The sequence below is a fragment of the Panthera pardus genome, unplaced genomic scaffold (genome assembly GCF_024362965.1).
Source record: "Panthera pardus isolate Hobbes unplaced genomic scaffold, ASM2436296v1 HiC_scaffold_27, whole genome shotgun sequence".
Taxonomy (NCBI): domain Eukaryota; kingdom Metazoa; phylum Chordata; class Mammalia; order Carnivora; family Felidae; genus Panthera; species Panthera pardus.
The window spans coordinates 111172830-111200195 of record NW_026526843.1 but is presented as its reverse complement, the minus strand read 5'-3'; the positions used below and the strand labels follow the sequence as shown (position 1 = coordinate 111200195).

The 27366-nt window shown below is 50.8% G+C and overlaps 1 protein-coding gene across 3 annotated transcripts in view; it reads left to right on the top strand.

Annotated features, from left to right (window-relative positions):
- Window positions 1-27366, top strand: part of NHS (NHS actin remodeling regulator) — a 341053-nt gene that overhangs the window by 231658 nt on the left and 82029 nt on the right. The window contains exon 1 of one of the 3 annotated variants that reach the window (XM_019418010.2): window positions 6428-6741. The exons of the other annotated variants lie outside the window; for them this stretch is intronic. Within the exon in view, the coding sequence (XP_019273555.1) occupies window positions 6708-6741 (34 nt within the window). The 5' untranslated portion in view covers window positions 6428-6707. Of the gene's footprint in view, window positions 1-6427; window positions 6742-27366 lie in introns of those variants that run through there. 3 annotated transcript variants of the gene reach the window in all.

The window sequence follows — 27366 nt, the reverse complement described above, 5'->3', positions numbered from 1 at the left end:
ATGATGAAATCCGGGGTGAGGCGGAGAGGGGGATTGACATCTTACAGTGAAATAAAAGCAGTGCTACAGAGAAGCTTCTGAAGAGGCAGTCAAGTCAGGCCTGGGTGTTTTATTTTTCTAGTCCCAGACTTCGGTGGGAGGTATTCAGCTGCTTCTCGGATTCGAATGACCCACAAAAGGAAAGCCTATTGTTCCCTTTTCTCAGCACTCTTCACTCCCGACTCCCTTCTAGGCTTCCTTCCCTGGGTCTCTCTCTGCTCTGATGCCAAAAACCAAAATGGTGGCTCTTCCTTGATGAGAGCCGAGACTGAGAAGCGGTGGGGCTTTGTCGGGGGATAGAGTGCTACATAGACTCTACCTGGCCGATCTCCTGATGAAAAGCAACTGACAGATGGGGATCTGGGGTGTGCTTTATCATCGATGGTCCCCATTTCTTGACCATGTGGCGAGGACCGCTTCAACAGACCCTGGCATTGAGCCTGGTGGGGGCTGGAACGGCTGTGAGGCAAGGCCGCTCCAGCCGGGGCCTGCTGGGCCTCTGATTGCCCACACATGTGCACATCTGGCCAGGAATCCAACAGATGGGCAGCGAGCAAGGTCAGGTAGCCATCTACTGACAAGCGGCAGTCTCTCTGAACAAATCACAGTGGCCTAGGCTGCAAATTTTGCTCCGGGGGACGGGGACTCAGACAAACAAGGAGAAAAGGCACCCACCCACCTTTTTCCTGAAATACCAGAGGAATAAAACAGGCCAGTGGTGAATGTGAAATTAGCTGTTGGCCAGTCTCCAAAGGAAGTTGACCTATTTAGGAGTCATCAGGAATATAAGCCAAAGGAAGTTCAGTGGCCCACATCTTCATTTGTCAGGGGAGAAGGAAGAAGATACAGATCACCAGGCAGCCAGATTCCTTGAGTCGCTTATGTTCTGGAGTCTGTGAGTGAGTATGGCTGGCACTGGGAACGGTTCTGGAACGTCGACTTTGGGCCAAGTCCTGGCACAATGTAGCATGCAAATGATCACTCCAGCAGGTGCACCGGTTATCTGGCGTGCCAGCCCAGCGGCGGTCGCTGAAAGGACCGTATCAGATTCCGAAACCCTTCCCGTAGGGTTAAAACTCTTCTCCAAGACCCTTTCTGTGAAAGGGGAACTCAGACCGAGTCAGCAAAGGCAGTGGAGACGTTAGGGCTCCAGTGGAGAGCACAGCCACAAGAATACTGAGGCCCCTTCTGCTGAGAGCACCCCCTCTATTTATCACTTGAACAAGAATCCCCATCTTAGACTTTGCTTCTAAGTAACCCAACCTAAGAGAGAGTTGGGGGATGGGAGGATTTGGGAACCGCCCCAAACTGAACTGCACATCAGAATTACTTGGGCAGCTTTAAAAATAGAGATTCCCATGGGGCGCCTGGGTGGCTCGTTCGGTTGAGTGTCCGACTTTGTCTCAGGTCATGATCTCGTGGTTCATGGGTTCAAGCCCCGCGTCGGGCTCCGTGCTGACAGCTCAGAGCCTGGAGCCTGCTTTGCATTCTGTGTTTCCCTCTCTCTCTGCCCCTCCCCCACTTGCACTCTATCTCTCTCTCAAAAATAAATAAACATTTTTTAAAAATTAAAAAAAAAAAAAAAAGGTTCCCAGGCCTTTACCTTCAGAGATTCTGATTCAGTGGGTCTAGGGTGGGACCTGAGATACTGGAATTTTCCTAAGTGGATCCTTGATAGCAAGCCTTTGACCAGCGGGAACCACTCATTCTAGCTCATCATTATTTCCTTCCTTAGATCTTTTAAGAAACATTTATTGATCAGGAACAAACCACACAATCTGTCAAAGACACTAAGAAGCCGAGATTTAAGTAAAAGGATCCATAATTCTTGGCAAATCTCTTGAAGTCTAGCATCCCGTGCTGACTTTCAGAACTTTTTGAGCAGACCGTATCTTTACATTTTTGTCCTGAAACGTAAAAAGTCTGGTTGGGAAAGGAAAGACTTTTTGAGGCACCGAGTTGCCATGGAGCTTTCCGAGACAGGAAATTTGACCAAACTTAGAATTTAATTAATGCTTCCCCGTCTCCATGCTTAGAAGTGTTAATGTACGAACACTCCCTCCACAGCCTTTCACTAACAGCCCTGGCTTTTCAATATTATTGGTTGTGTAGATGATTTGGTGATGAAATTCAAAGAGAAATATTTTGTTCTGTTATCAGGGACCCTGTCCTAGGAAGACTCATGGATATGTTCTCATGAAAGGCATCATTCTGAGGAATTTTAAGCAAATTGATTAATTAAATAACCGAATGAAGATGGTTCAGCCTAATGTAGAATAAAGGAGTATTCTAGATTGTGTAATGATAATCATGATAATAGTGATAAAAATAGCAACAAAATGTGATTGCTTGGATTTGCGTGCGTACTATGTCTAAGGCCCAGGACTAATTACTTGGTCTGCATTATCTTATTTAATCCTCCTGCAACTCTTTGAGGTAAATCTATCCATTGGGGTTTCATGGAGGCTTCAAAAAAACAAGACTTTTGGGGCACCACCTGGGTGGCTCAGTCAGTTAAGCGTCTGACTCTTGATTTCTGGTCAGGTCATGCATGATCTTGACCTGAGATCCCCACAGTTCGTAGGTTCGAGCCCCGTGTTGGGCTCTGCGCTGTCAGTGAGGAGCCTGCTTGGTATTCTCTCTCTGCCTCTCTCCCTGCCCCTCTCACGCTTATGCCTGCTCTCGTTCTCTCTCTCTCTCAAAATAAATTTTAAAAAAAGATAAAACTTTATTTCTTTCCTATGTGAAAGAAGTCTAGGACTGGTATGGAGACTCAGTAGTAATGAGGGACCAAGACTCCTTCCGGCTCCTGGTTCTACAATTAGATTGTGGCCCTCGTCTTGGCAGTCCAAGATGGCTACTGGAGCGCCAGGCATCACAACAGTGGCCCGAGCAGGCAGATGAAAGAAGCCTGACTTTTGTATTCTAAAGAGACTTTCTAGAAATCCCATACTACAGATGTGTTTCTCTCATTGGCCAGATAGCAGCCCCTAGCTACATGGGAGACGTGGACACGTAGCCTTTTGGTTGTATGCCCGTGGACCCAGTTTACAAAATCGAGGTGTTCTCAGGATGAGAGAAATCGAACATGGAAGGTTTGGTAGGGAATTAACAGTTTCTGCCGTTGTAGGTAACACTCTCATTACCAGCTTGTAGATAAGGAAGATGAAGCAAGGACTTGGCTGTGCTCACGCAACCTTAGGCGGTAGAGCCACGGTAGGACCCGCGTCTCTGACTTGAGTGTCCTTAACTGCTATTCCCTCCTGCCCATTTTTGCAATTCTGTAAAGCAGTTCTGTTTCCCTAGAGGTGCATTTGTTCATTTCCCATTTTCTTCCTGGCGTGCCTTTACCCTCTTCTTTGCATAAATCCTAGTCGGGCTTCACAGCTCAGCCCCATTGCCCCAGAGAGCCCGTCCTTGCACCCCCAGCTGCTTTTTTCATTCGGTAAATATTTAGTAAGCAGCTACTATGTACCAGGCACTGGTGGAGGCCCTTGGACTTCATCAGTGATAAAGACTCTTTCCAGCTTAATGGCTGTGTAATCTTGATTAAGTTCCTTAAGCTTTCTGAGCCTTGGTTTCTCATCTGTAAAATGGGAATGGTCAAACTTAATGCACGGGATTATTATAAGGATTAAATACGATACTACATAGTGTAGTGGCTGGCACAAGATTACATTTTAGAAAACGGTACCCATTGTGATTGTTGTTACGAACCTGTCTGTCTTTCCCAGTCAGCTGTAAAGTTCTCGTGGATGGGAATAGCACCCACGGCCTTCTGGTGCACCTTCTCTCCAGCCCTGTGGGTTCTTCCCTCAAGCAGGGCCCTTCTGGTATCACCCAAATATCTCACTGAAGTGGGGGTTCAGTAAATGTTTGTTGAGGGGATAGAAAGGGTCTCAGTGTAGAGAAGACTTCCTGCTTTCTTACGCTGCTAGATTTAGCAAGCAGTGAGAAACAGCCTCGTAGGAAGGTTTTGTTTTGTTTTGTTTTGCTGCCTGATTTAAGCTGCGAGTTTTGGTGGGTGGTGTGCTAAAGAAAAACAAGACTGAATAATAATCTACTCTGCATACTCCCCCGGAAGGCCACAGAAGGAAAATGTATTGTTTTTCTCTTCGGATTTCTTTTTTTCTTTTTCTTTTTCTTTCCTTTCCTTTCCTTTCCTTTCCTTTTTTCTTTTCCTTTCCTTTCCTTTCCTTTCCTTTCCTTTCCTTTCCTTTCCTTTCCTTTCCTTTCCTTTCCTTTTTTCTTTTCCTTATCTTTCCTTTCCTTTCCTTTCCTTTCCTTTCCTTTCCTTTTCTTTTCTTTTCTTTTCTTTTTTTACCTTCTCTGATAGATGTAGTGTTCCAGCAAGCCCTGCTGATCTCTTTTGTGTTTCTTTCCCCCAACTCCTGATTCTTTCCTCCATACTTGTCTATTGCTCACGTTGGTCTCTGGCACCTATGGGAATAGTGCTGCTGGCCTTGTGTCCACAGAAGAAACTTCCAGAAGCCGAGAGGCATTGGGCATCCGGGGTCCCAGAGCTCTGGCCTGCTGGTCCCACACACAACATTCCACAGAGGGCTACCACCGCTTGTGTCAGAACCGCATCTCGGGTTCGCTGACCACCGAGCTCCCTCCATTTTGTCTTCTCAGCCGGGCCTTTTCCTCGGCCCTTCTGCAAAGGTGAAAGGCAAGTTCACAGGATGCGGGGCCTTCGTTCTTCCCCGACATCTGGTTTGATTCTGGGCAGCTAAATAGTGGCTCTGCCATGAACAACAAAAGCTAATTCACTGTGGTTTTTAAACACCAAGTGCAAATATTTTTCCTTTTCAGCTTGGGGTCACTGGAAGGGAAAAAACAGGGCTGAGAGGGAGATTAACCTTTTAAAAACTATTATGACTTCCCATAGAAAATAAAACAATGGCATCATTTCCTTCCATTCGTGAGAGTCTTTTTGGGAGTGATTGTTGTTTGAGGCGAGACTGGGGATCCGAAGTAGATTTTTAAATACTGTTTTCGCTTGGTTTTCTACTCAAAAGCCCACCATGATTGCTTTTGAGAGCCCACCCAAATCCCAGTAAAGCCCAGGCCCACCCTCTTTGCTTTCTCTCTGCTCTGTCTGCGTCCCTGACTGACTTTGCCTCCACCTTCTCTCCAGCCCTGTGGGTTCTTCCCTCAAGCAGGGCCCTGCTGCCCCGTGAAGTGGGGGGAGCGCAGGCAGGGGTGCCCCAATTAGCTGTACCGGAGGCAGTGGCCAGGCCATCCGCCGATGCCACCGACCGGTGCTCGGAAGGCTCAAAATTCTGTCTGGGACACTTCTCCAAGGTGCCAGCCAGACTTTGTGTTGATTTGGGCTGTCTTAACGCATCCCAGAACCTCAGCGCCATTCAACTGCTCTTCGGGAATGAAGTCACCCGTCCTGGCTCCTGCTCCACATGACTGAGGAGCGGAAGCATCAAACTCAGGGAGCCGACGCCATGGGCAGAGGCCTGGCGACCCTCTGAGACGAAAGCCAGGCCGTCTGCCTCGCTCTTAGTTATTTCGAGTGTTCTCTCTGGACTGGAAAACAAAGCTCTTCTCTGACTCGCCCTTAGTTTTGCTTCTTTCCTTCTCTCTACCCTTCCAGCGTTTGCACGTGGGCTCAGTTGCTGGGCTCAGGCGGGACGATGACATTAAAGCTATCGGAGCAAAGCTGTGGGCATCCCTGAGTCCTCCCTTTCTGAGGACTCCAGAACTGGTCTGAGCAGACTCCAGAACGGTTGGCGGTTGGCGTCTGTGAAGGGGCCCAAGCGTTCTCGCCATGTACTTGACCCTTGACATCGGCATCACGAGAACCTAACATACTGATACAGGTGGTGTGTGTGTTGGGGGTGGGAGGGGATCAGAAATTGACTTGCAACTTGAAAAGAGCAAACTCCGGTTGTATCCTGCCCCCCATCCTTTCAGGGTGTGCAAATATTTGCAGGCCTGCTCACCGACCTAAAATCTCACAGCCAGGTGAACCAGCCCCAGCCTGGCGGTGAGGGGAACGGCGGGGCGGCAGGGGGAGCCGTGTGGTGATGGCATGGGCTGTACCCCTTCTTACGCCCGGACAGCTGGCACGCGGGCTGGGGGGCTGCGGCTCCCTGGGTGGCGGTATTCGTCCAGCTTCCTGTCTCTGGCGACGTGCAAGTGGTTTCCATAGCCACGTGGCCCTTGGCAGAGCTCATCAAAGGGACAGGACCTGAGATTCTGCATTTCTCACGGTTAGCTTAGCTCTCAGGTGACACGGATGCTGCTGACCCCTGGCCGGCTGCACTTGGAGCGGCGAGGCCCTGGAACAGTCCCGCCGCATTCTGAGCGCGCGCAGGGCTGGGAGAGAAAGTGCTAAGCCCCTCCTCTGGAGACAGGGTGTGTCTGAGGCCGCCCCGGAGTCCCGATTTGCCATTCAAGTGAACCCAGGGGGATTAGCAGCTGGCCCAGCACTTGGGTGAGACCATCTCCCCCTCCGGGGGGAGTCCCGGAGGCAGCGCAGATGTCGTGTGAAAATCTGCCACCCTCCTCGCCGAAGGTCGCCCTCTCTCGCCCTCCCGCTCCCCTGCTCTGCCTGCCGACTTCAGCAGATCAGCTTTCAGCTATCTGGGAGTCCGGGAGGGCCCTGGGTAGAAGAAAAGGCCCGTCCTGACGGAGCGGAGCGGGAAGCCAGCATGCCTCTGGCCTGCTGCGTGCCCCAGGATGCAGGTACCCGGGGCTCCCAGCGGTTCGGGACAAAGGGGAGGGAGCCGGGACGAGCCAGGCCCGCCGGAGAGGGGCCGGCGCCGCGGGGCCGCCGCTTCCTGCTCTGCGGGAAGGAGGAGAGTGTTTGGGGCCGAGCGGGAACCCTCTCACCGGAGCAGAGGTGAGGAAGGGCGGCCGTGCCTGACCCTCAGGGCCGGCCGTCGCGTTTGGGGCCAGAGACGCCTAAGCTCGGGGACGCCGGCTTGTCCGTCCGGCTGGCCCGCCGAGTGTGCAACTTTGTGCGCCTTCCGAGGTGTCCGGTGGCTTAAGACAGAGGACGAGCGTTTGTGTCTCCTCGGCTTGCACGTCTTCCAGAGGGCTCGGAGGGCGGCCCAGGAGGGGGCCCGGGCAGTGTTCTCCTGGAGCCTGGGGTGGCCGGGAAGAGGCCTGCCTGTCCCGCTCTCCACCCGCCCCTCCAGTCTTGTTGGAACTCCTCGGTGTCCTGCCCTCATCCAGAGAGTCCCAGGGAGACTTCGGTATCTCCTGTGGCCCCTAGCGAACGGCCTTGAACTTCGAGTGCTCAGGCCCCACCTCTTCGATTTCTAGCTTCTGTTCCATCGGAAATGGCCTTAGACCAGTCGAGAGCCTGTCTTGACTTCTTCAGTCCTCTCACCCCTCCTTCACGATACACCTTTATCGCGTGAGGGCAGCCACACAGTCGACCCCCGTTTGAAAAGTACTGAACTGTTCACATACTGCGCCCGGGCCGCCCTCCCGTGTGAGCTCAGGCTCCTGGACGTTAGGGACAATGCCTCTCCTACATTTCTTGTATAAGCTCCACCCCCTCTCCCCTGTCGTGGCGAGCACGCGGTGGTGGTGGCCGGCCGGCGGGTAGGCACACTGTTGAGGCACCCGCTCTCCTCGCCCCGGCTGACCCAGCTTATTGCACACCTGCCTCCATCTCGTCTCCGGACACTGGTGTGCACACTATGGGCGCGCGAGCACGGGCCTCGCCACCACCAGTAGGCTCATCTGCGGCCCTGCCCAGCTAGAGCCTTGTTCCGCCCTGCCTTCTGGGAACACTCCCTCCGAGTTGCTTCTCCAGGCGTGGTGATGAGGAGGCACTAGTTTGTGCCTGCTTGGTGACCTGAGATCCCCTAGGAGAGGAAGGCTACGTGCCCGTAGACCAGGCGGCTTCCGGCAGGTGCCACCGAACCTCTGTCCGTTTCTTCAGGGCATCGTGGTATCCGAATTTGGGGCTGGAGAAGTTGTTCAAATCCAAATCCCTGTCCGTGATATCACTTGTACTGACGATGAATACCATCATTCGATGTGCCGGCCATACCTCAGACCCACTAAGTCAGACTCTCTGGGGATAGCCCCGGACATCGGTGTGCTGTTTTCAAAGCACCCCAGGCAGACTCCAGCGTGCCGCCAGGGTTGGTACGAGGTAAGAACTCCACTCCCACTTGAACCCCCAGTTTCCCTCCGGAACCCGAGTGAGACAGTTAAGGACGTAAGTTCACACAGTTGCGTAAGGATCAGCGGATTCCAGGGAAAGTGTCCAACACCCAAGTACGATTCGTCAGGCCTGAAGGACTGAGTGATGGGAGAGAATACTAAAGAAATGAAGCCCCTCCAGGTGCCGGCCAGAAGTTTCCAGTCTAAGCGTAAGGGGAAAGATGGCGAGAAGGCCTTTGGTACAGTTGGACCCAGTTTACTTGGGTTGGAGATCTAAGGCATGAGGGTGGCTGGCAGGCCAAGGAGGGGTAAGGAAGGTGACGGAGGGCGCAACCTTCTCAGAGCTCTGGCACTTTATAAGTTCAGCTGTCTCCTGGCATTAGTGTCAGCAAGGTCATGGTGCCCTCCCTGTCTCTGGATAGCTCGTTAGTTCACAAGTAGGGAGGCCAGGCCCTTCATTAGAGATGTCTCCAAGCAGGACTTGGCAGATACCGCATTAAGCACAATAAAAGCGGAGGTGGGGGGGTGATGACTGCTTTTTGCCTCAACACAAATTTTAACACACCAGGTTTCATTATAGAAATGGTATAATTTTGGGTGTGTGTTTATTACATAAACAAAGTGGTTACTCTGATTCTTACCATCCTTCAAACCGGAGTCTCGAAGGGCGTTTTATTTATAGATTTAAAGCCATGGAACAATGGTTTCATACGATTGCCTTATAAGCATAGGAATAATTCAGGGGAAAATAAAACTCTGCTTTCTTTCCTCCTCAGCCCCTGCCGAATCTTCCCAACTTGGAGGCAGGCACAGCCATGCACCAAAAACGTTAGATCTTGTAGCTGATAGACTCAAAAGGGCTAGTGTCTGGTGGTCTTCGGAAACAGTGGAGAATGGGACTTGAGCTTCAGGCTCCTGTAGCAGTCAGCGTGCGGCGTCCCGGGGGGCTTGGGCTGGCGTGAGAGTCGCTTACGGTGATGGGGCAAGCTCTCAGGGCCCAGACCCTTATGCCAACCCACAGTCAGGGGCCCGGGTACCCAGCAGCTCCTGTCATTGTGTATGCCCAGATCTCTGGGCATTCATATTTCCCAGGAGCAAAGCTTGCACATCAGTGTGAGCATCAGCTCGAGTGTCTAAGTTTATTCCTGAGAACCTCACGTTCAGAGGGAACAAGGTATGGGCTGCCACCGTCTCATGGCAAAATCGGTTTTGTCCATTTGGGGGGTGGTTATTTTTAATCACTTGGTCAGATTTTGTGTTCACCTGCTTGAGATTTTAAACTTTATTTCTTCAATGTAATGCTTAGTTTAAAAGATAGGTCTGAAAACAGAGAGCTATAAATTTACCTCAGGAATACAGCTTTGGTAATTTCCATTGCTTTTGCTATGTGGGCTTATGGTTCAGAGTTTCATTCTCTAGATAGTTAGGTTTTGGGGAGGCAGCATGGTATGGGGAGAATGGGCTCTGGTGTCTTCTGGATCTGGGTTCGAATCCTTGCTCTGCCATTTATCAGTCGTGTGGCTGCAACTTCTTTTGTCTTCTTTCAATAAGGATGAAATGAAAGAATGCAGGCAAGAGACTTGGCATAGCACGCTTAGTAGCTGCTCAGTCCTTAGTGGCTATGGACAACAATCATATTTATAACAGCATGCTCTGGGCACAGGCAAAATTTCGTGGCTGGGAAGCTGTTCTCTGTTTGCATGTCTTAGGCAGAGGGCCGGGACAGTGGGTGTCCTTCCTGGATCAGCCCACTCATCCTGACGTCCTCCAGAGGCACTGGCAGATGGGGCACGAAAACACCAACCGTGTACCTCGGGGAGGGCACGCGGCCACGTGTGACACTGGGTTGAGCGTGCTGAGACCAGCCAGAAAAAAAACTCAGCACGGCACAGAAATTGACCACTAAAAAAATTCCTCCAGAGTTTCCTAGGCGTTGTCTCATGTGGAGTGTTCCTAGTAGGACATCGGGGCTGTTCTGTCCCAGACCTGGCCTCTTTCCCAGCTACCCAACTGTGGTGCTTCCCACCTTGTAGGGCCTAGCAGGAGGCAGCATTTGGGGAGCTAAGCTTCCTGAAGCAGCATCTCTGCAAACACGACTAAGACACGGTTCTGCCCTTGGGGACTTCTGTCCAAAGTCAGGGGGACACTGATCTGCGAGCCCCAGAAAGGCTGGGCCTAGTACTTCGGGGCCCATCCACATGACAGAGGGACCCCCTGTCCCTCCTGGGGTGGTGTGGCAAGCCAAGTGAGCTTGATGGAGGAAAAGACTTCAGACAGATTCTGTCAGGGTAAGTAAGATGTTATCAAGTTTGGGGTAGATATTTGTTTGTGGGTTTTTTGGGTTTTTTTTTTTTTTTGGTTTTGTCTCACTTTGCATTTTATTTTTTTTTTTTTAAATTTTTTTTTTCAACGTTTTTTATTTATTTTTGGGACAGAGAGAGACAGAGCATGAACGGGGGAGGGGCAGAGAGAGAGGGAGACACAGAATCGGAAACAGGCTCCAGGCTCCGAGCCATCAGCTCAGAGCCTGATGCGGGGCTCGAACTCACGGACCGGACCGCGAGATCGTGACCTGGCTGAAGTTGGACGCTTAACCGACTGCGCCACCCAGGCGCCCCTCACTTTGCATTTTAGAACATGATAGAATGAGCTCACTCTGCTGATCTTCAAAACTAAAAAAAAAAAAAAAAAAAAAAAAAAAAAAAAAAAAAAGGACCTGGTCTCTAAAACCAAGGGAAACATTTTTTATAGAGCCAATATTTTGCATAAAAATTAAAGATGATTTTCGTTGGGTTCATTCTCGCCTTATCTAAGTCTAGCGGGTAGGGAGGGAGAGGAGATAGTGAGATTGGAAAGGGGTAGGGGGCCTCATGAAGCTACAAGCGACTGTCGTCTGCTGTCCACACTCTCTTTATCCTGCACAACCCCTCTGTATGCGAACTTAGGTGGAGATTCCTTGTCTGTGTTCCCGATAGTCTTCTAGTCTCCTCTGAAGTCCACCTGTGCTTTTGAATACTCAGGTAGCATGGCTCCCTTCGTCCTGGGTGCCTCTTTCTGAGTCAGTGGGAATACTGAGAAACTCCACTCTCCTGAGGGGCGCTGGCCTCGAGTGTGCCTATGACTCCTTGACCTCGAGCGTGGTGAAGACCAGTGGCTCCCAAAATGGCAGAAAGGAGATGCAGAAGGGAATTAATCTCAGCTGTATCCTCTCGCCAGTGAAACACAGACCTGGTTCTTCAGCATCCCGAGGCCAAAAGTCAAACTCCACCAGGAGAGAGATGGCAAGTGTTTCCTCAGCTTTGAAGAACAGAGGCCTCTCAGGAATGTTATCTTTGCCCCTTTCTTGCCCCCACCCTACAATGGAGCAAAGAGGAAGTTTTGATTTATTCTTCAAAATAGACGAGTAAATCATGCTTCTCTCGCTGCCTGGTCTTTGTGTTATGTTTGCCATGGATGGCATTTGGCCATTAATAACTAGGTTCCCTCTTCCACCTAAGTTTTTATCCCTGGAAACCTTCACCAGCAAGTTAGAGCTGGATGATTAATTTTGAAGCGAGGATGTGCTTGAGAACGGGCCAGGGGCACACATCAACAGCCACCGAGCCCCTGGCTTAAAGGAACGATAAATGAGTCATCCCAACTGACGCAGGCCTGCAGCTTCTGCTCTGAAAGCCAGGGGCAATGAAGGGAGCCACAGGTTTCTAGTCCTTTCCACACTTACCTTAGAAGGCAAGCAAAATGGCCACCTGGGAGAATTAAGATAATTGTGCATTGAGCGTTTTTCCTTGGAAAGAAGTTGATTTGTAGCTTCTCTTGATTAGCCTTCCCCCCGCTTTTGCCCCTCTTTTCTTGGCATTTACTTGCTGCTTTTTAGAAATTTTTTCGCACGAAAGACATCATGGGTAAGAAGAGGAGATTTTATTTTGAAGAACAATGATCACATTAACAAGGTGACAGCAGATAAGCTAAAAGTCACTCCATTTTCTGCCGGGGAAAAATGTTCCTAGCCGCCAAATAGCATTCTGTTTCTCTTTGTCTCCTCTCCTTTTACAGGAGGGTGGCAGGCCCAGCCACTGATGGACTCAGAAGAAATAACTAAGAGATAAGATATACCCTTGATTCATATAAGAAGGGAAGCTTTTGCGTTCAATGACAAAAAATGACTTCCTATTCCCCAACATTCTTGTGCGTGGAGCTCTCTATAGAGCAGTGACATTTCTCTGCCCTTGGTCCAAGAGTATCAGGTAGAAAACAACTGTGAAATCCGAAACTTGGTAAAGTACAAAAATCCAGTTCATTGCAACTGGGTAGATGTCTAGGCCAGGATCAGATTCTGTAGGTACAGAATCTCCCTCCACCCTGCCATGTAGTTGAGGCAAAACTGAGGACTCTCCCTACCTTTAAGGTGTTATAGCCACATCCAGAGACCTGACCAGCACTCAGTGAAAGAGCAGTCAGATCTAATGTGTGTGACTACCTTTCCAAGTGTCGGAAGGAGGGAAGGAAGGAGGGAAGGAAGGAAGGAAGGAAGGAAGGAGGAAGGAAGGGAGGGAGGGAGGCAGGGAGGGAGGTAGGGAGGGAGGGAGGGAGGGAGGAAGAAAAACAGGCTTCAAAACAACCAGAGAAAAATAGAATGGAGAATGGAGGAGGTGAAGAGGGAAAGGAAGGAAGCTTCCTGAAGGAGGTGAGATCTGAGCTAGGCTCTGATGGATTGGGAGGAAGTTGTTAGCTGGGAGAAGCATTCTGGGGTTTTCTCTCTCTCAGCTGCAGTCTGTTCTGCGAGATCTGATAGGCTCGTTGGGAAGACCGAGTGCCGTCCGGCAAAGAAAGCACATAGCGCGGGCCGGACCCAGGCCAGGGACCGAATCAGTGTTTGCTGTCGCTGTCATCCTCGTCGTCAGCGTCATCATTGGGAGGTGGTGTCAGAAGTGTGTGAGCAGAGCCTTCAGGGTCCCTCGGAGACAAATGATGCTGTCAGTCACTGCTAATAAAACCCTTTTCCCTCTGCTCTTACCCCACTTTTTCTGAGGCTGATTCTCATCTTTCATATCTTGGCATACTTTGGTTAATATCAGTTCACCTCCAGCACAGTGAAAGCAGACTCAACCAAGTATCAAAAGATGTTTTGAACCCTACCCTATTTCCCAATATAACATCTTCTACACCGACTTACGGTTTCGGTAGTGGGTGGGTATTTGAGCGAAGGTGTAAACATAAAACCCATAGCTTATGCTCCCACTTCTCTTGGGTCTTTGTTTTCAGTAACTTATTTTAGCAACTTCAAAAAATATTCACTCGGGGTATTTTTTTTTCTTTTAATCTGTTTATCCTCCAGTGGTTCCATTTGGGTCACAAAGGAAAGATGTTTCCAGAAAGAAGCAACGAAACCTATTTCTCGCACTTGATTAACATAAAGTGCGGCAGTTAAGATAGAAGGCTGAGTACTTTTGCACCGTAAATGATCAGTATCATGTGTTTGAGAAGAGCTTATCCCTTGACAGTTGGGACCAAGGGGATTTTAGACCCCGCGGTCGGGGAAAACCAGGATGTTAATATTAAAAGTCCTCTAATGACCCCTTATTGTGTGCTCGGCGGGGCTGTGCTAATTGCGCTGTCTTCCTTGTCCTCAGTGTGGCCCTCTGCTGCAGGCACAGCTATTTTGCTTGTGACGTAGATGGGGAAAGTGAGGCTTAGGGTATTAATGTAACTTGCCGGGATTGTAGCTCGGACGTTGCAGAGTCAGGATTTGGACCAGGTCCGTCTGACTCCAAAACCCACGCTGTTTACCACCAGGTGATACCGCCGGCAACAGTTTGAAAATGATGACCCCCGGACTGAATGTAGGTGTGGTATTCTAAGGCTGTCATACAGGTTAAATATCAAAACACACGCTGTGACCTGTGCTTAGATCAACCAAAGCAGAAGCAAACTTTCTTTTGATGCGAGGGAGCGAACAGCCATCAGCCGAGATGGCCCTCACCAAACTATGCCTGTGAGCTCAGAAGAGGTGTCAGACAAGGGACAGGACCAGTAGTGTCGGATGTCTTGAGAAAATGGAGAGGGGGGAGGTGAGGCCTTTTACTTTCTCTTTCAGTTGCCAGTAATGACTCTCGAACTTTCTGCCAATTAACTTGACTGCCCCGTCGCTGATACGTTCATTACTCAGCATTGTTTATCAATGGTATGTTGTTCAAATATTCATTTCCCAGGGGAGGGTTGTGGCGGGGATTTTACTTTATCTCATTCGAAGTTTCGGAGCAAAGTAACAAGTAGCAGATACGATTACGGCTCGTCTTGGAGTTACAAAGCCCCATTTATTTTTCAGCATCTCCCTGCTACGCTCGGCCGTCTTCATACCTCCATCTGCTTTCCCAGATGTCCCAAGGCCACTTGTTCTGGCCGGCCACCAAGCTGCCCTGGGCCACCAGAACCCCTGTTCGCTAGGATGCAGAGGTCCTAGACTCCCCATCCTTTCTTGCGCTTTGAGATGATAGCGCACGTGCCCTTGAAGCCGGGTCCACCGGCCGGCGCGCCAGCCACGCCGGATCGCGTGCATCTTCCCATCGCACCTGCTCTCTCCCCCGCTTCCAGGCCTGTGTGAGCTTCAGGACCTTTGCGACGGTGCTTTTGGCCTCTCTAGAATGCTTTCATGACCTCTCTCACCTGGCCAACTCCTCATCATTTCGGAAGCCGTGGCTTCAGCGTCACCTTCCTTGGGAAGCCCTTCCTGAAATTACCCAGGGTGATTCACACTTCTCCCTGTCTATGGCCCTTATGCTGTGCGTGCGTGTATTTCAGTGGTGCTTCCAAGGGCAGAGAATGAACTAGTACCCCTGAGGGGATCTGAGCCAAAGGGTGGAGAAGGAGGGAGGACATGGGCACGGCCAGGTATGGCCCACACCAACCTTCTGTAGATCTTAAGATTTCTTTATAACCATATGCATCGTCCTAAACATTCCTATAAAATTAGCACTATTCCCTAATTATTTAATATAAAATAATCTCCCCCCCCCAACAATTACTGAGTAAAACTAGTGGTTCAGGAAGCTCCCCCCACATCTATCCTGTGGCTCCCTGAGCCCCCAGACACAACACAGTGTACCTCGGGAGGATGTGTGATTCCCTCTGAAAAATACGTACATAGTATAGTATCTTTTTAGTCAGCCATTCTATGGGCTTCTTCAAAGTAGGGACTAGGCCTGTCACCTCTGGCGTAGTATTGCCTAGAGTATTTGAGGTACTCGAGAAGTATTGTTTTCTTGGAATGAGTGACTTTCTATTGATACTGGTCATGGTAAACAATCAGTGTCATTAATCCTCAAAGAGGCACACACTCCAGCTGTAGACCCCAAGGTCTCTATCATCTGACTACTCTTTCTCTAGTTAGTCTTACATTTTATCGGGCACCAGCATTTAAGATTAATTTTTATTATTTTTATTTTTTTACTTTTTGCATGTTTATTTTTGAGAGAGAGAGACAGAGCATGAGCGGGAGGGGCAGAGAGAGAGAGGGAGACACGGAGTCCGAAGCAGGCTCCGGGCTCTGAGCTGTCAGCCCAGAGCCCCACGCGGGGCTTGAACCCACGACTGTGAGATCATGACTTGAGTCAAAGCCGGATGCTTAACCGACTGAGCCACCCAGGCACCCCAAGATTAATTTTCAAAACCATCTTCTTGAGTTATGTTAACATTTATTTGCTATCATAACACCTGTATTGTTTTCCACTCTCTTTCACTGCACATACGTATCTCCCCAGCAATACTGGGGAGGAAATAAGCCTTGATGGGCCACCCTGGAACTCTAAATGCCATTTGTAACTTCTTTTCCATGGGAAAATGTGTCCTGAGTTAAAAAGAAAAGCTTACAAATGTAGTCTGGGCCAGTCTAAGGCCAGAGATGGACTGTAATCAGGCATCAAATCCCACATCCTACAGCTTCACTATTAGGGCTTGCTGTCCATGGCCAGAGGGAGCGGGGAAGGAAGTCGAAAGCCAGAGACGCAGAGTGGCATCCCAGAATCATTGGAGCGGGCTGAGATGGCCTCAGATTAGTCCCTCCCTTACATCTCTCAGGGTTCTACCAGTATCGTCATCATTGGACCCCCCCTGGATGTGTAGTAACCTTCCCAAGAGGCCAGAAAAATTCATTCTTACAAATCTTAGTGACATTTGCATCTCTATGATCCTAAAACTGTTCCCTCTCTGAGACTAATGAATACCTGAACCATCTAGTTGTCTCTCCTTTAAAAATATCAATTTAAAAAATCTTATTAAGAAATATTTATGAGGGGAACCCTGTTACACTGTTGGTGGGGATGCAAACGGGTGTAGTCACTCTGGAAAACAGTATGGAGGTTCCTCAAAAACTTAAAAATAGAATTACCCTACGATCCGGCAGTCGCACTACTAGGTATTTATCCAAAGGGCACAAAAATTCTGATTCGAAGGGATACTTGCACCCCCATGTCTATAGCAGCGTTATCGACAATAGCCAAATTATGGAAAGAGCCCACATGTCCGCTGACCGATGAGTGGATAGGGAAGAGGTGGTGTATACACAATGGAATATTACTTGGCCATAAAAAAGAATGAAATCTTGCCATTTGCGGTGACGGGTGGAGCTCAAGAGTATTATGCTAAGCGAAATAAGTCAGTCAGAGAAAGACAAACACCATCTGATTTCACTCATGTGGAATTTAAGAAACAAAACAGATGAACATGGGAAAGAAAGAGAGGCAAACTGAGAAACAGACTCTTAACTATAGAGAACAACCTGATGGAGGTGGGTGGGGTGGGGGGAGGGAATGGGTTCAACAGTGACGGGGATTAAGGAAGGAGCTTGTTGGGATGAGCACCGGGTATTGTATGTAAATGATGAATCGCTGAATTCTACCCTGAGACTAATATTGCCCTGTATGTTAACTAGCTGGAATTTAAATAAATAGGGGGGGAAATAAATATTTATGAGTAAAGGAGCTCCTAGGTGCAAGGCAGCTTTCTAACACATGATCTGTTTATTATGAAATTGTTCTTTGGAAATCTCCCGCTGCTTCCCCCTTCTTCCTTTTAGAAGTGAATTGCTGTAAAGCAAAATCCTTCAAGAACAGGCCAAACCCTGCCTCACTTCTCGTCCTTGTCATACCCCAGGTGGTAAAACGTGGGTAGAGGGCTCCTGACAAGCAAGGCTGCCTTCTCTACCTGGCTTCTGAAGTGTAGTTCCAACGACACCATAGGGACCATGGGCTCTCCCCTCCGGGTCATTTTTCTTTCTGTTGTTCGATTTGACCCCATCCTTAAACCACCTCATCCTTAAGCCTTTCCCACCAATAGGGCATGTAATACTGTTTTCATGTCTGCCCCGATCTGGAAGTTTCCATTCGGATTCCACCTAGAAGGCAACTAATGGAGGGCCCAGCTTAGAGCCTGAATCCGCTGTCCTGGCCACATTCTCAGACTGGGAAAAGTTGTTGGAAAGCCAGTTCAGAGCCTGAACCGTGAGAAACTACAAACACTTATAGAGAGGTTCGGTCCCCCCCCCCCCATAAAGTTTTTCAGTAAAACATCCCCTTTTCTGGAACATAGTAAGAATGTGTTTAAACCACAAATGTAGCACAACTGTTTAGGGTACAGACCAATATGTTTTCTCAGGACTACAAAGAAGGTTCCTTTCTCTCTCCTTCTCATTTATATGTTCCTTATAAAACCTTGCCAGAGTCCACTAAAAGGGACCCCCCCCCCTTTCATTACATACACTTTTCCCAAGAAGTAAAATGAACTAAATTAATTCATTCACTCAGCACTGTAAATACCAAATGAAAAAAACCCATAGATGTATAGATGTAAATACTGCCTCTGTAATTATTTTTGTGTTTGTATAACTAGAGGGCACCGAGAGAAAGAAAAAAGAAATTATTCAAAGTTCAAAGGTTCCCAGATTTCCTAAGAAAATAAGAAACAACAAGCCCAAGCATCCACATGCGAAGATAGCGAACAATGAACTAATCGTTACTCACCAGCATTTTCTTCAAAAGAAACGGCTTTTGTTGAAAGCGGTGAGAATTCCAAATGCTGAACATTTTTTTCCTATCAAATAAAGTTGGTAACTAATGTAGCGATTAGGAAGACTGCAAGAGTTGAAATGGCAACGTACAGCCAAAGTTGAGAACCATTATTTCTTCCTTTCTCCGTCCGATTCGGCCCTAATTTGGTTTGTAATTATTCCTTTCTTCCTAGTGCTGGTTTCCATCCATCTGTAAGTTTCCCAAGCGTGTGGGAAGGGGAGGGTGGACATCTCTTGCCCCTCCCCTGACCTGTGGCTCTGGATACCCTGTCTTCTTAAGGAGCATGAGCACCGTGGTTGAATATGACAAAACCGACGCCCTGTGCTAACACTCTGTGGTTTTCTGGGTCTGTGGCGTTGCTCCTCCGTTTCCTGGAGGGCTTCCGGGGTCACGCGTCGGCATTTGTAGACTTTCAGCACATCATCTCTCCCTCACTTCCTTCCATCCGCCGAGGGTCTCCGGAGGGTGGTTCTGGGCCACTCACCTTGGTGATTCTTTTCCCCAAACCGTGTGACTCACTGTCAGCCTGAGAAGCCCAGGGTTGGAGGAGGGAAGGTGGGCTTCTGGGACAGAAGGCTGTGTGTTTTTATTTTATTTCACTTCAGTTTATGGAATTTGTGTTCAAACCAGTAGTTCTCAGCCAGCAGTGTTTGTTTTCACATGTGACTAGAAATTGATTTAAAATAACTTCCTTAGGTAACCTTTTGTGTATGGCCAGTCACCCCCATGGTTAGTGGCTGGGAAATCAATGGGAGGTTCTTCTGCTCTGGGCTGGCCCCGTCGAACTCTGCGGGGCTGACTTTTCGTCTGTAGTCGTTCATCTGGGGCCAGATGACCCAGGCTGGCCTCCTTCACGTGTCTGATAGTTAGCAGGCCGCGGGCCAGAATAAGGGGAGCCACTGGGCCACACGTGCGTCGTCGTCCAACGCACTAGCCTATGCTCCAGGGAGAGTGGCAGTAAGCATGGGTAGGCACCAAGGTTGGCAAAGGTAGAGGCTGCAAGGCTTCTTGAGGCTCGGGCTCAGAACACATTCAGTGTCACTTCTAGCGCATTCTGTGGGCCGAATCTAGTCTTAAGGCCTGCTCAGATTCAAGGCAGAGAATCCGATGGAATGAACTAACAAGCACTGTAGCTGTTTTTGAAATCTACCATAATAACCAAACATCCTTATTTGCAAATTCTGTAAATATACAAATGAAAACAGATCTGGAGTTCTTCCACTAATAAGGTAACTCTCACTTACATTCACATAGACTTTATACCCGGGGAAGAAGCGGGGGCGGTCATTGGCCCGGGCCGTGACAGTGAATGATCCGTGTAAATACCATCTATCAATCTGTCGCATGGGTCATGGCAGAAAAAGGTTGCAAACAGCTGTCCTCGAGGCAAGGTGGTGAGGCAGAGAGAACGTGAACCTTAGATTCAGGCGGACCTGAGTTCAGACTCCCATCTCCCCAGAGTATTAACCGGATGGCCTTGGGCAAGTGGCTTAACCCCCTAAGCATCAATTTCCTCAAGCATAAAACGGGAACACTACCTAAGGCATACGGCTGTTGCAGTAAATAGCCATTTCATGTTAGTTTCCTTCCGTCTCCTTAATTTTTTTGAAATTCACAGGTAGTGGCCATAGTCACTCTCTTCTACACAGAATCAAAGCTGCCCAGTCCCTTTTCCTGCAGATACTGGCTTTTTGTTTTCACATATTGCAGATCTTTGAAAGATGACTTTGACATAGTAGTTTTCAACCTGGGATCTTGGCAGTCTTTGCAAAAACATAAGCTTACATAAGTTAACAACTCCAAGACAATTCTCTGTTTCGGTGCTACAAATTATTTCACGTTTTTGAGTTGTGCATGGCTGGTTTTTCTTTCTGGTCTGGTGGAATTCTGGAAACCCACCATCGGAAAAGCAGGCCTTGAAATAATAGAAGTTGGGCAACAACGTATGGGAACGATGTTCTCTCAGAAAGGATGCATTTACACTGGATGAGGTTTTCAAACACATCTAAGAGCTCTAAGTAGTGAAGTTGGTCTTTGGGGGCTGGAGGAGGCCAGATTGGGCAAAACCTCTGCTTCTCCTCTGATGCATTCCGTAGGGCTCCATTTTGGCTAAATCATCATAATTCCCACCAAGACAGCACAGAATGATAATGGTTTTATTTATTATTTTATATGCATTGCCAGTATATGCAAAGCTTTATAGCTCGCCATAAATCGAGAGGGATTATCGCAGCTGTTACTTATTTTAACAGGTCACAATACAGTAGTTTATGCCAGATGGTTTGGAGAATTTTGAGAGAGAAATTTTATACAGGCAGCCATATAGATACAAGCTTGGATAGTCGTACCCTGAAATTAATTTACATTTGTTATGATATAAAAAATATATGAATAAACACATAGCTCCTTATGAACGAGTGAGCCATTTTATAGCACTGATTTCTTCTGGAAGTCGTGGGGTCTCTTGTGAGCAGTGGCGGGGAGACGGCAAGAGTAACGTGCCGCTAAAGAGAGACGGGAGTTGAGGCTCAGCCACGTCCAGCGCCACAAAGGGGATTCCAGCTGGCTTCGGGGAAGCGAACTTTGGAGGCAAAACTGGGTTTCCATCATTGGAACCAAAGAGAATAAATAAAGCAGGGAATCCGCCCCACATAAACATAGGGAGAGCGTGGTGGGGAGTAGAGCTCGCATTGGGATCCCCAAGGTCACGAACAAGGTCATTCTGGGGCAAAAAGTTTACCCAGCCTGGGCAGATCACAGAATGTATTATCGCCCTTGCAGGTGCTAAAGTTTCTGTGTGGAGCGGTCAGTTCGGAATGGTCACAGAAAGGGGAAGGAAAACTAAAAGCACTGATGATCAGAAACCGTTTCAGAAGGTATTTTGGGTTCCAGGTTTCACAGAACAATAGGCTTCCAGAATGCCAGACCTAGAGAAAGCCTTATAGATCATCTCCACCCTCCTTGTCTCATAGATGAAGAAACAGACCAAGTGGTCACCTTGGTTCTTTCAGTAAAAAAGTAAAGTCAGACTGTCGAGGTCTTTGGACACCGTCGGCTTCCTCCAGTCTCCATGTCACCGGTCTGCCCCACCGACTCCCCTGCCGTGTGCCACCTTGCGCTGGGAGAGGACCGCATCCCCACCATCAGAATAATCCAGGGACCAGGTGGAAAGCCCAGCTCGGTTTTCTTGGCAAATCGCCCCAAGACATAAAGTTAATTCCCCCTCTGGCACAGGAATAGAATTACTTAGTTTTTTCAAGTCCGTTCTTCTAGCTCCTCTAGGGGAGGGGCCAACTACTATCTGTTGGTGTCTGCAAAACAAGGAAGCAGAAGAGGGGAGTTTAAAACAGATTTGGGCCCTATAACGGGTATAATCTCTATGCAGAAAAATCAGGAAGTGGCAGTGTTTTGAAAGCTGAATAGCCCATGAATGTCAAGGGACGGAACTAGAAGCTTTATTGTGGACTCCCCCAAGATGACTAGTGGAAAAACTGAAAATCTGTAGGCTTGGTAATACTGAAATGCCCCGCCGATTCCAGAGATGCTCGGCTTCCAGTAGCTTTGGCCGTCTGGAACACGGCTCTAAGCCTGAAGGTAAGTGAGGGGGGAGCTCCCCAAGGCTGCAAGATAGTTGCCAGGAAGCCCATGCAGTCGATTCAGAACCTGGCCTGGGTTCTTGCTCAAACCATTAGTAACTCTTGTTTGATGAACAGATGTTACCGAGCCGTGGTGTCTGTTTTCTTCAGCTCGCCGTGGATTCAAACCGTGGGGAAGGAGCTAGAAGGAGGGTGAGAAGGGAATGCCAGTGGAGAGCTAAATATCAAGGAAAGAGCTTGGAAATCTGAAAAGGAGGCTTTGAAATGTGTTACCATAGAGACCAATAATAAGCCTTCTTAATAAAGACCCCAAGTAATCACCAAAGCATTAAATCGTGTTTCGTATCATCTGATTAAAGAGATAGGGAAGCGAATCGTTCAAGGTAGGCCAAATTCTGGCAGTAAAATCCTCGCCGCTTTCGGAGGCTTTTTCCTCACGTATGCTGAAGTCTCATGCAGGTCAGCCTTCGGTCATTTGGGTGGCAGGGCTCCTTCCGTCTTGGGGTTCCAGCACCCCCGTAGAGCATCTGTGTCTAGCCAGCGGGGGACAGAAGGGAGCGTTCGGAGGAACAGGTGGGAGTTTGTGTGGGCCGGGCCTGGAGGCAGGGTAGCTGTGGGAGAAAGGTGGAGCCGGTCTGGTGAACCGACTAGCCACTTTCTTCCAGGGAGAGTATAGACTAAGCTTTCAAATAACAAGGGGCTGGTGGTTGCACAAACTGTAGCCACACGCAAACTCACCCACGTAGACCTCTGTGTTTCCCGGCAATACCAGGAAAGGGGAATATTTGTGTCCTGAGCCACAATACAGAGCATGGGCTGGCAGACTGTGGCCCGTGGGCCCAATCTCACCCACTGCCTGTTACCGCGGATGAAGTTTTAGTGGAACACGGCCACGTTCGTTCATCGTGAGCTGCACACAACAGCAGCGTGAACTGGCTGCAAAAGACGCGGCGTGGCCCGCCAACACTACCGTCTTTACTCTCTGGCCCGTCACAGCACGAGTTTCTGATCCCCGCTCTAGGTCACCGCTGGCCTAAGGGAGGACACGAGTGCGACTGTTTCTTCCTGGGACCCAGCATCCTTGGCTTCCAGTCAAAACAAGCGGGATACCCACACGGACGGGGACGTAACCTCTGCCCTCAGAATGCCAGCTCCGACAGGGCCCAGGCTCCGCCCCGTCCCTGCCAGCACGTAGCACGGTCCGTGGCATCTGAGAGATGTTCAATAAATGCTTCTGTTTGGCCCCTCAGCCACAGGAAGAATCAGGTACCCTGACCACCACACGGGGGACAGGGAGCCCGGGAAAACGACAGTATGAGCGTGCGTGTGGAGACTTCCAGCAGTTGGGAAGGAACGGCCTTCGTTGGGCTTTTACCATGTGCCAGGCTTCACCTATTATTCTGTTTACTCGCCCTGACAGCCCTGTAAGTGAGGTGTTACTGTTTGCATTTTACAAAGGAGGAGACCAAGGTTCAGGGAAGTCGAGTTATTTTCCCAAGGCCACACCGCCAAGAGCCGGAGGAGCTAGGATTCAAACACAGGTCTTCCTGGGATAAAAGCCCAGGTATTTTCGTCTACACCATGGGAATTGCTAAAACTTTATTCAAATGCAGCCCAGCGACATCGTTTCTTTTCATCGTGGCTGTTAACAACAACCTCACTCTCGTAAAGATCAACGCGGAGGGGCGGACATGGCCATTTTCATGGCTTCACGGAGTTCAGCCAAGGCTCTCCCTGGATAGAGCAGGCCTGAAAGCCTGGGGCAACACAGTTCAACCCTTGGGATGTGTGATTAGTGACTTGGCCACCGGCTCCCCGTGATCTTGCCAGGGATCGCTGTAGAAGGTGGCCACTTTGCTCACCGAAACATAAATTCTCACGTCAAAGCCTGAGTAGTTGGAGTCACTTGAGGCGGGCAGTTCCCGGTGTCCCTGGTGGAGTGGGTCTGGGTGCGCGTTAACACACAGATCTCCAGGCCTTGCCGCGAGCCTCTCCCCGGTGCTGGTGTCACGAGCCCCCAGGTGCTGCTGGTGCCACTGATCCTTTGGTGACCGAACCCAAGGGAAAGACCCCCCATTTGTTTTCAGAAGCTCTGACTGGCATCCCGCCCACCCCCACGCTTTCCGCTCTCTCAGTCCTTCCGGAAGTCTGAGGGGCCCAGGTCTGCCCTTGGCGGGCAAAACTGTTCCCGTGGACCTCTCGCCGGACGTCTGGCACTCTGGATCATGCTGCCTTCTTGAAACCATTTTGTCCCTTGGCTTGTGATATAGGGCCCTCCCTCCCTGCCTCCCGGTCTCCCGCTTCTCTGACTCCTCTCATTCTGATGGCCTCTTTTCCTTTGCCCGCCGACCCCGTCAACTTCGGGGTTCATGGCTGTCTTCTCAGCCTCACTGGGGGAGTAGTGGCCACGCCACTTCTTCCCTCCCCATCCTTCCTGTCCTAGCCACACACTGTCTCCCCGGGGGGGGGGGGGGGGCTCCAGCCACATTCCCCATCCTTCCTGGAGGCTGGCAGCCGTCCGAGGAGGTTGGTGTGAGTGGGGTCAGAAGACAGCAGCCAACCCAGACTAACTCGGGTTGGATGCGATACTTCATGTGACCACGATCATAATTCATAGTAATGCCAATTAGGAAGTGCTCTACCCGTGCACCTGCAAACCCCGTGATTTCTTATGACCTTGGCAAGTCAAGTGTTTCACCACAATTTGTCAATGATGGAGGAGTCGCAGGCCCCATGGACCGGGTACTGCCCACACATGTAAATGCGCCCGGGGCATAAACCTCCCTATTTGAAGACGGACGACCTGGTCAGAAAATAGTCACGTTTTCCTGAAATGGGTTTCCAAGGCATCAAGACAGATTACCTACAGCTGTGCCCCGCAAGCCATCTTGGGATGATTTCGTTCCCTGGTCTTTCCCCCGTGTTATATGTTGGGGTATATCCTGTAAGTGTTGCAGTGGCCCGAAATGGCTTTTGGTCTTCCGCATGCCGTTGTCGTATATACAACCTAGCAGCCTCGGGCAGGGGCACGCACTGCCGTGGTTTTTAGCCCTGGTTCGACACCATAGCTGGCTTAGTAAATCACCCTTCCCTGGAGATCAGTTCATGGCTCTGAAGGCATTGTCTCTGCAGTGTTTTTAAGCCTGAGCAGGGTGAGTTGTATCTAGCATGCAAGGTCTCAGGGACCGGGGATGAAGAGGGGGAAGGGACGCAATGTTACAATTTGCGGGCTGCTCTAGTCCTGTTACACACGGGGCGCGGGCTCCGCGCCAGTCTCTGTCTTCCCTCTTGCCCCGGGGCTGGAGGAGTTGGCGAGGGCGTCTCGTCGTCGTCTCTGATTCTAACGCTGTTGGTCAGAGACTGGGGACAGGGGAGGTGAGAAGGGAGCCACGGGGGTGCGGTGCTGAGCAGCCGCGGCCGGTCCAGCCTGTTGGTGATGTGCCGAGCCCGCCGCCACTCCGGGCATGGGTAACACGCGGCCCCAGCGGCCGCACCACCGGAGGAGGAGACGCACAGGTACCCGAAATCCGGACCCAGGATCCTCCGCAACCCCCGGCTTGTCTACGCTCACAGGGCCGGCTCTGTGGCCCGCTCCCGCGCACCGCCGAGTTTGGGGCTGGGGGCCGAGTCCTGCGGCTCACTGCGGCTGGCGGCAGGGGACGGATTATTTTTAGCAGGTTCCACTTTAGCCCAGTGGAACCGGGAGATGTTCGCGGAGCCGGGTGGTTGTCTGCAGAGCGTTGGTGCAACCGTGCCTGCTGCCCGGGAGGTTTGGCTGCCGCAGTCCCCTCCATTCACTGGGCTGTAAATCGAAGCTGTCTACGCGGGCGAGGCGCTCGATCTCAGCGTGGCCCTGGGGCTACGTCCCGCCCAGGTCTCCCGGCACCTGATTTCCCAGTGGTCAATTAGGTGTCTCAGCCTGCAGCATTGAAGCAGTGGAGGGGCCAATGCCCCGGCTTTGATGGAGCGCGCCGTGCGCAGAGACCTCCCCAGTCGACTTCCTCATCAGAAGGCAGCATCCATTCATAATTCTCTCTCTGCCTGTGGACCGAGTTAGGCTGGAGCTGGGCATGGACTCCCGCGATCTCCCTTTTTGCATCTGAAGGAGAAACTAAGATAAAAGGCAAAAGGAAGAAGGAATGCGGTCCTAACGCAACAAGGCGCTGGAAAGCCCCCGAGAGGCCTCTCCTTTGCGGGGAGAGGGAGAAGAGGCAGATCGTGAGCCCAGCGCCCCAGCCAGCTGCTGCTTCGCTGCGGAGCCGGCACGCATGCCTACCTCACCTGACGGCCGCATTCCCGGGGAGCCGGCACGGGGCCCGGCGGCGCGCCCAGGGCGCACGGGCGGTAGGATTTCTGCACCGGGAGAACGATGCGCGGGCGGGCTTCCCAGGGCCGAGCCCGAGCCTGAGCGGGCGCCCGCGGAGGCTAGCCTTGGCGCGGTGCCCCACCGCAACCCCCCGGGATGCTCCGCGACTCGCAGCCCAGGCCACTCCGGTGTGTGTGAGATGGGACTAGCCTGGGGGGAAGGGGTATGGGCAGGTGACATCATTTTAAACTAATGTTTCACACCTCTGGGTGGTGGGTGAACTTGGGGGACGGAGGAAGCCAGAGCCGCAGCCCCGCCGCGCGCGCCAGCCTAGGAGGAAATCTACCCCCCCCCCTCCCCGCCCCTAGCCAAGGTTTGAGAGTCCGCTCCCCTCGGCAGAGCAGAGTGAGGGTGAGCAGGCGGTCAAGGTGGACCGCGCTAAGCTCTGAGGGGCGAGGGGGAACTGCTCTGTCTTCCTGGGGTCTTTTATTTTAAGCATATTGCAGCTGCAGCTTTGAAGTTTGCCGCCTCCTCCTCACCCCTCATCCCGGGCTCTGGGGCGGGGCGGCACTTTTCCACGCGGCTACCCGGGCCCAAAGCAGCTGAGCGGAGGCGGCTGCGGGGGGCTGCGGGGGCTGGGGGTGGGTTTCCTCCCGGGGGCACGGGGACTCGAGGGCTCTGTGAAAGGGAGCGCGCCCTGAGGCTCAGCCTTGCGGGAGCTCCGACGGCTGGGGAGAAGTCGGGGATCCAGCTAGGTGTTCCATCCTGTTTTCCTGCCCTGCCACTTGGTGGTGGGCGACATTTTGCCTGTGCAGGGGTTTCACTGTCATGGAGCTGGCTGTGATGCCGTGAGGCAAACGGACGGTTAGGATGAGCTGGAAGAGAGAGGCGAGAGAGCTGGAGCTCTTCCTTTTGTGGCGGCGTTAACCCTTTTGAGCCTGCTCCTTTGGTACACCTGTCCACCTGGGTCACCATCTGTGGGCGTGAGTGGGGCGGCCTCGCGGAGGCGCCCTGCCAGAGTTGGTGGGCCAGAGCCGGTCTTGCCCAGGCCAGGAATGTGCGGGCAGTAAAAGAGCAGAGCCCCAACTGGTGTCCCCTTAGGGGAAGGTTAAGCGGCGCCGGCCATGCTGGTGCACGGTGTCGTAGCCATAGTGTGGTTTGTGCTTGAGTTCAGGAGCTCTTGTTTCACGAGGTTTTTATTTTGCGGTTTCGTGCCTCCCGGTCA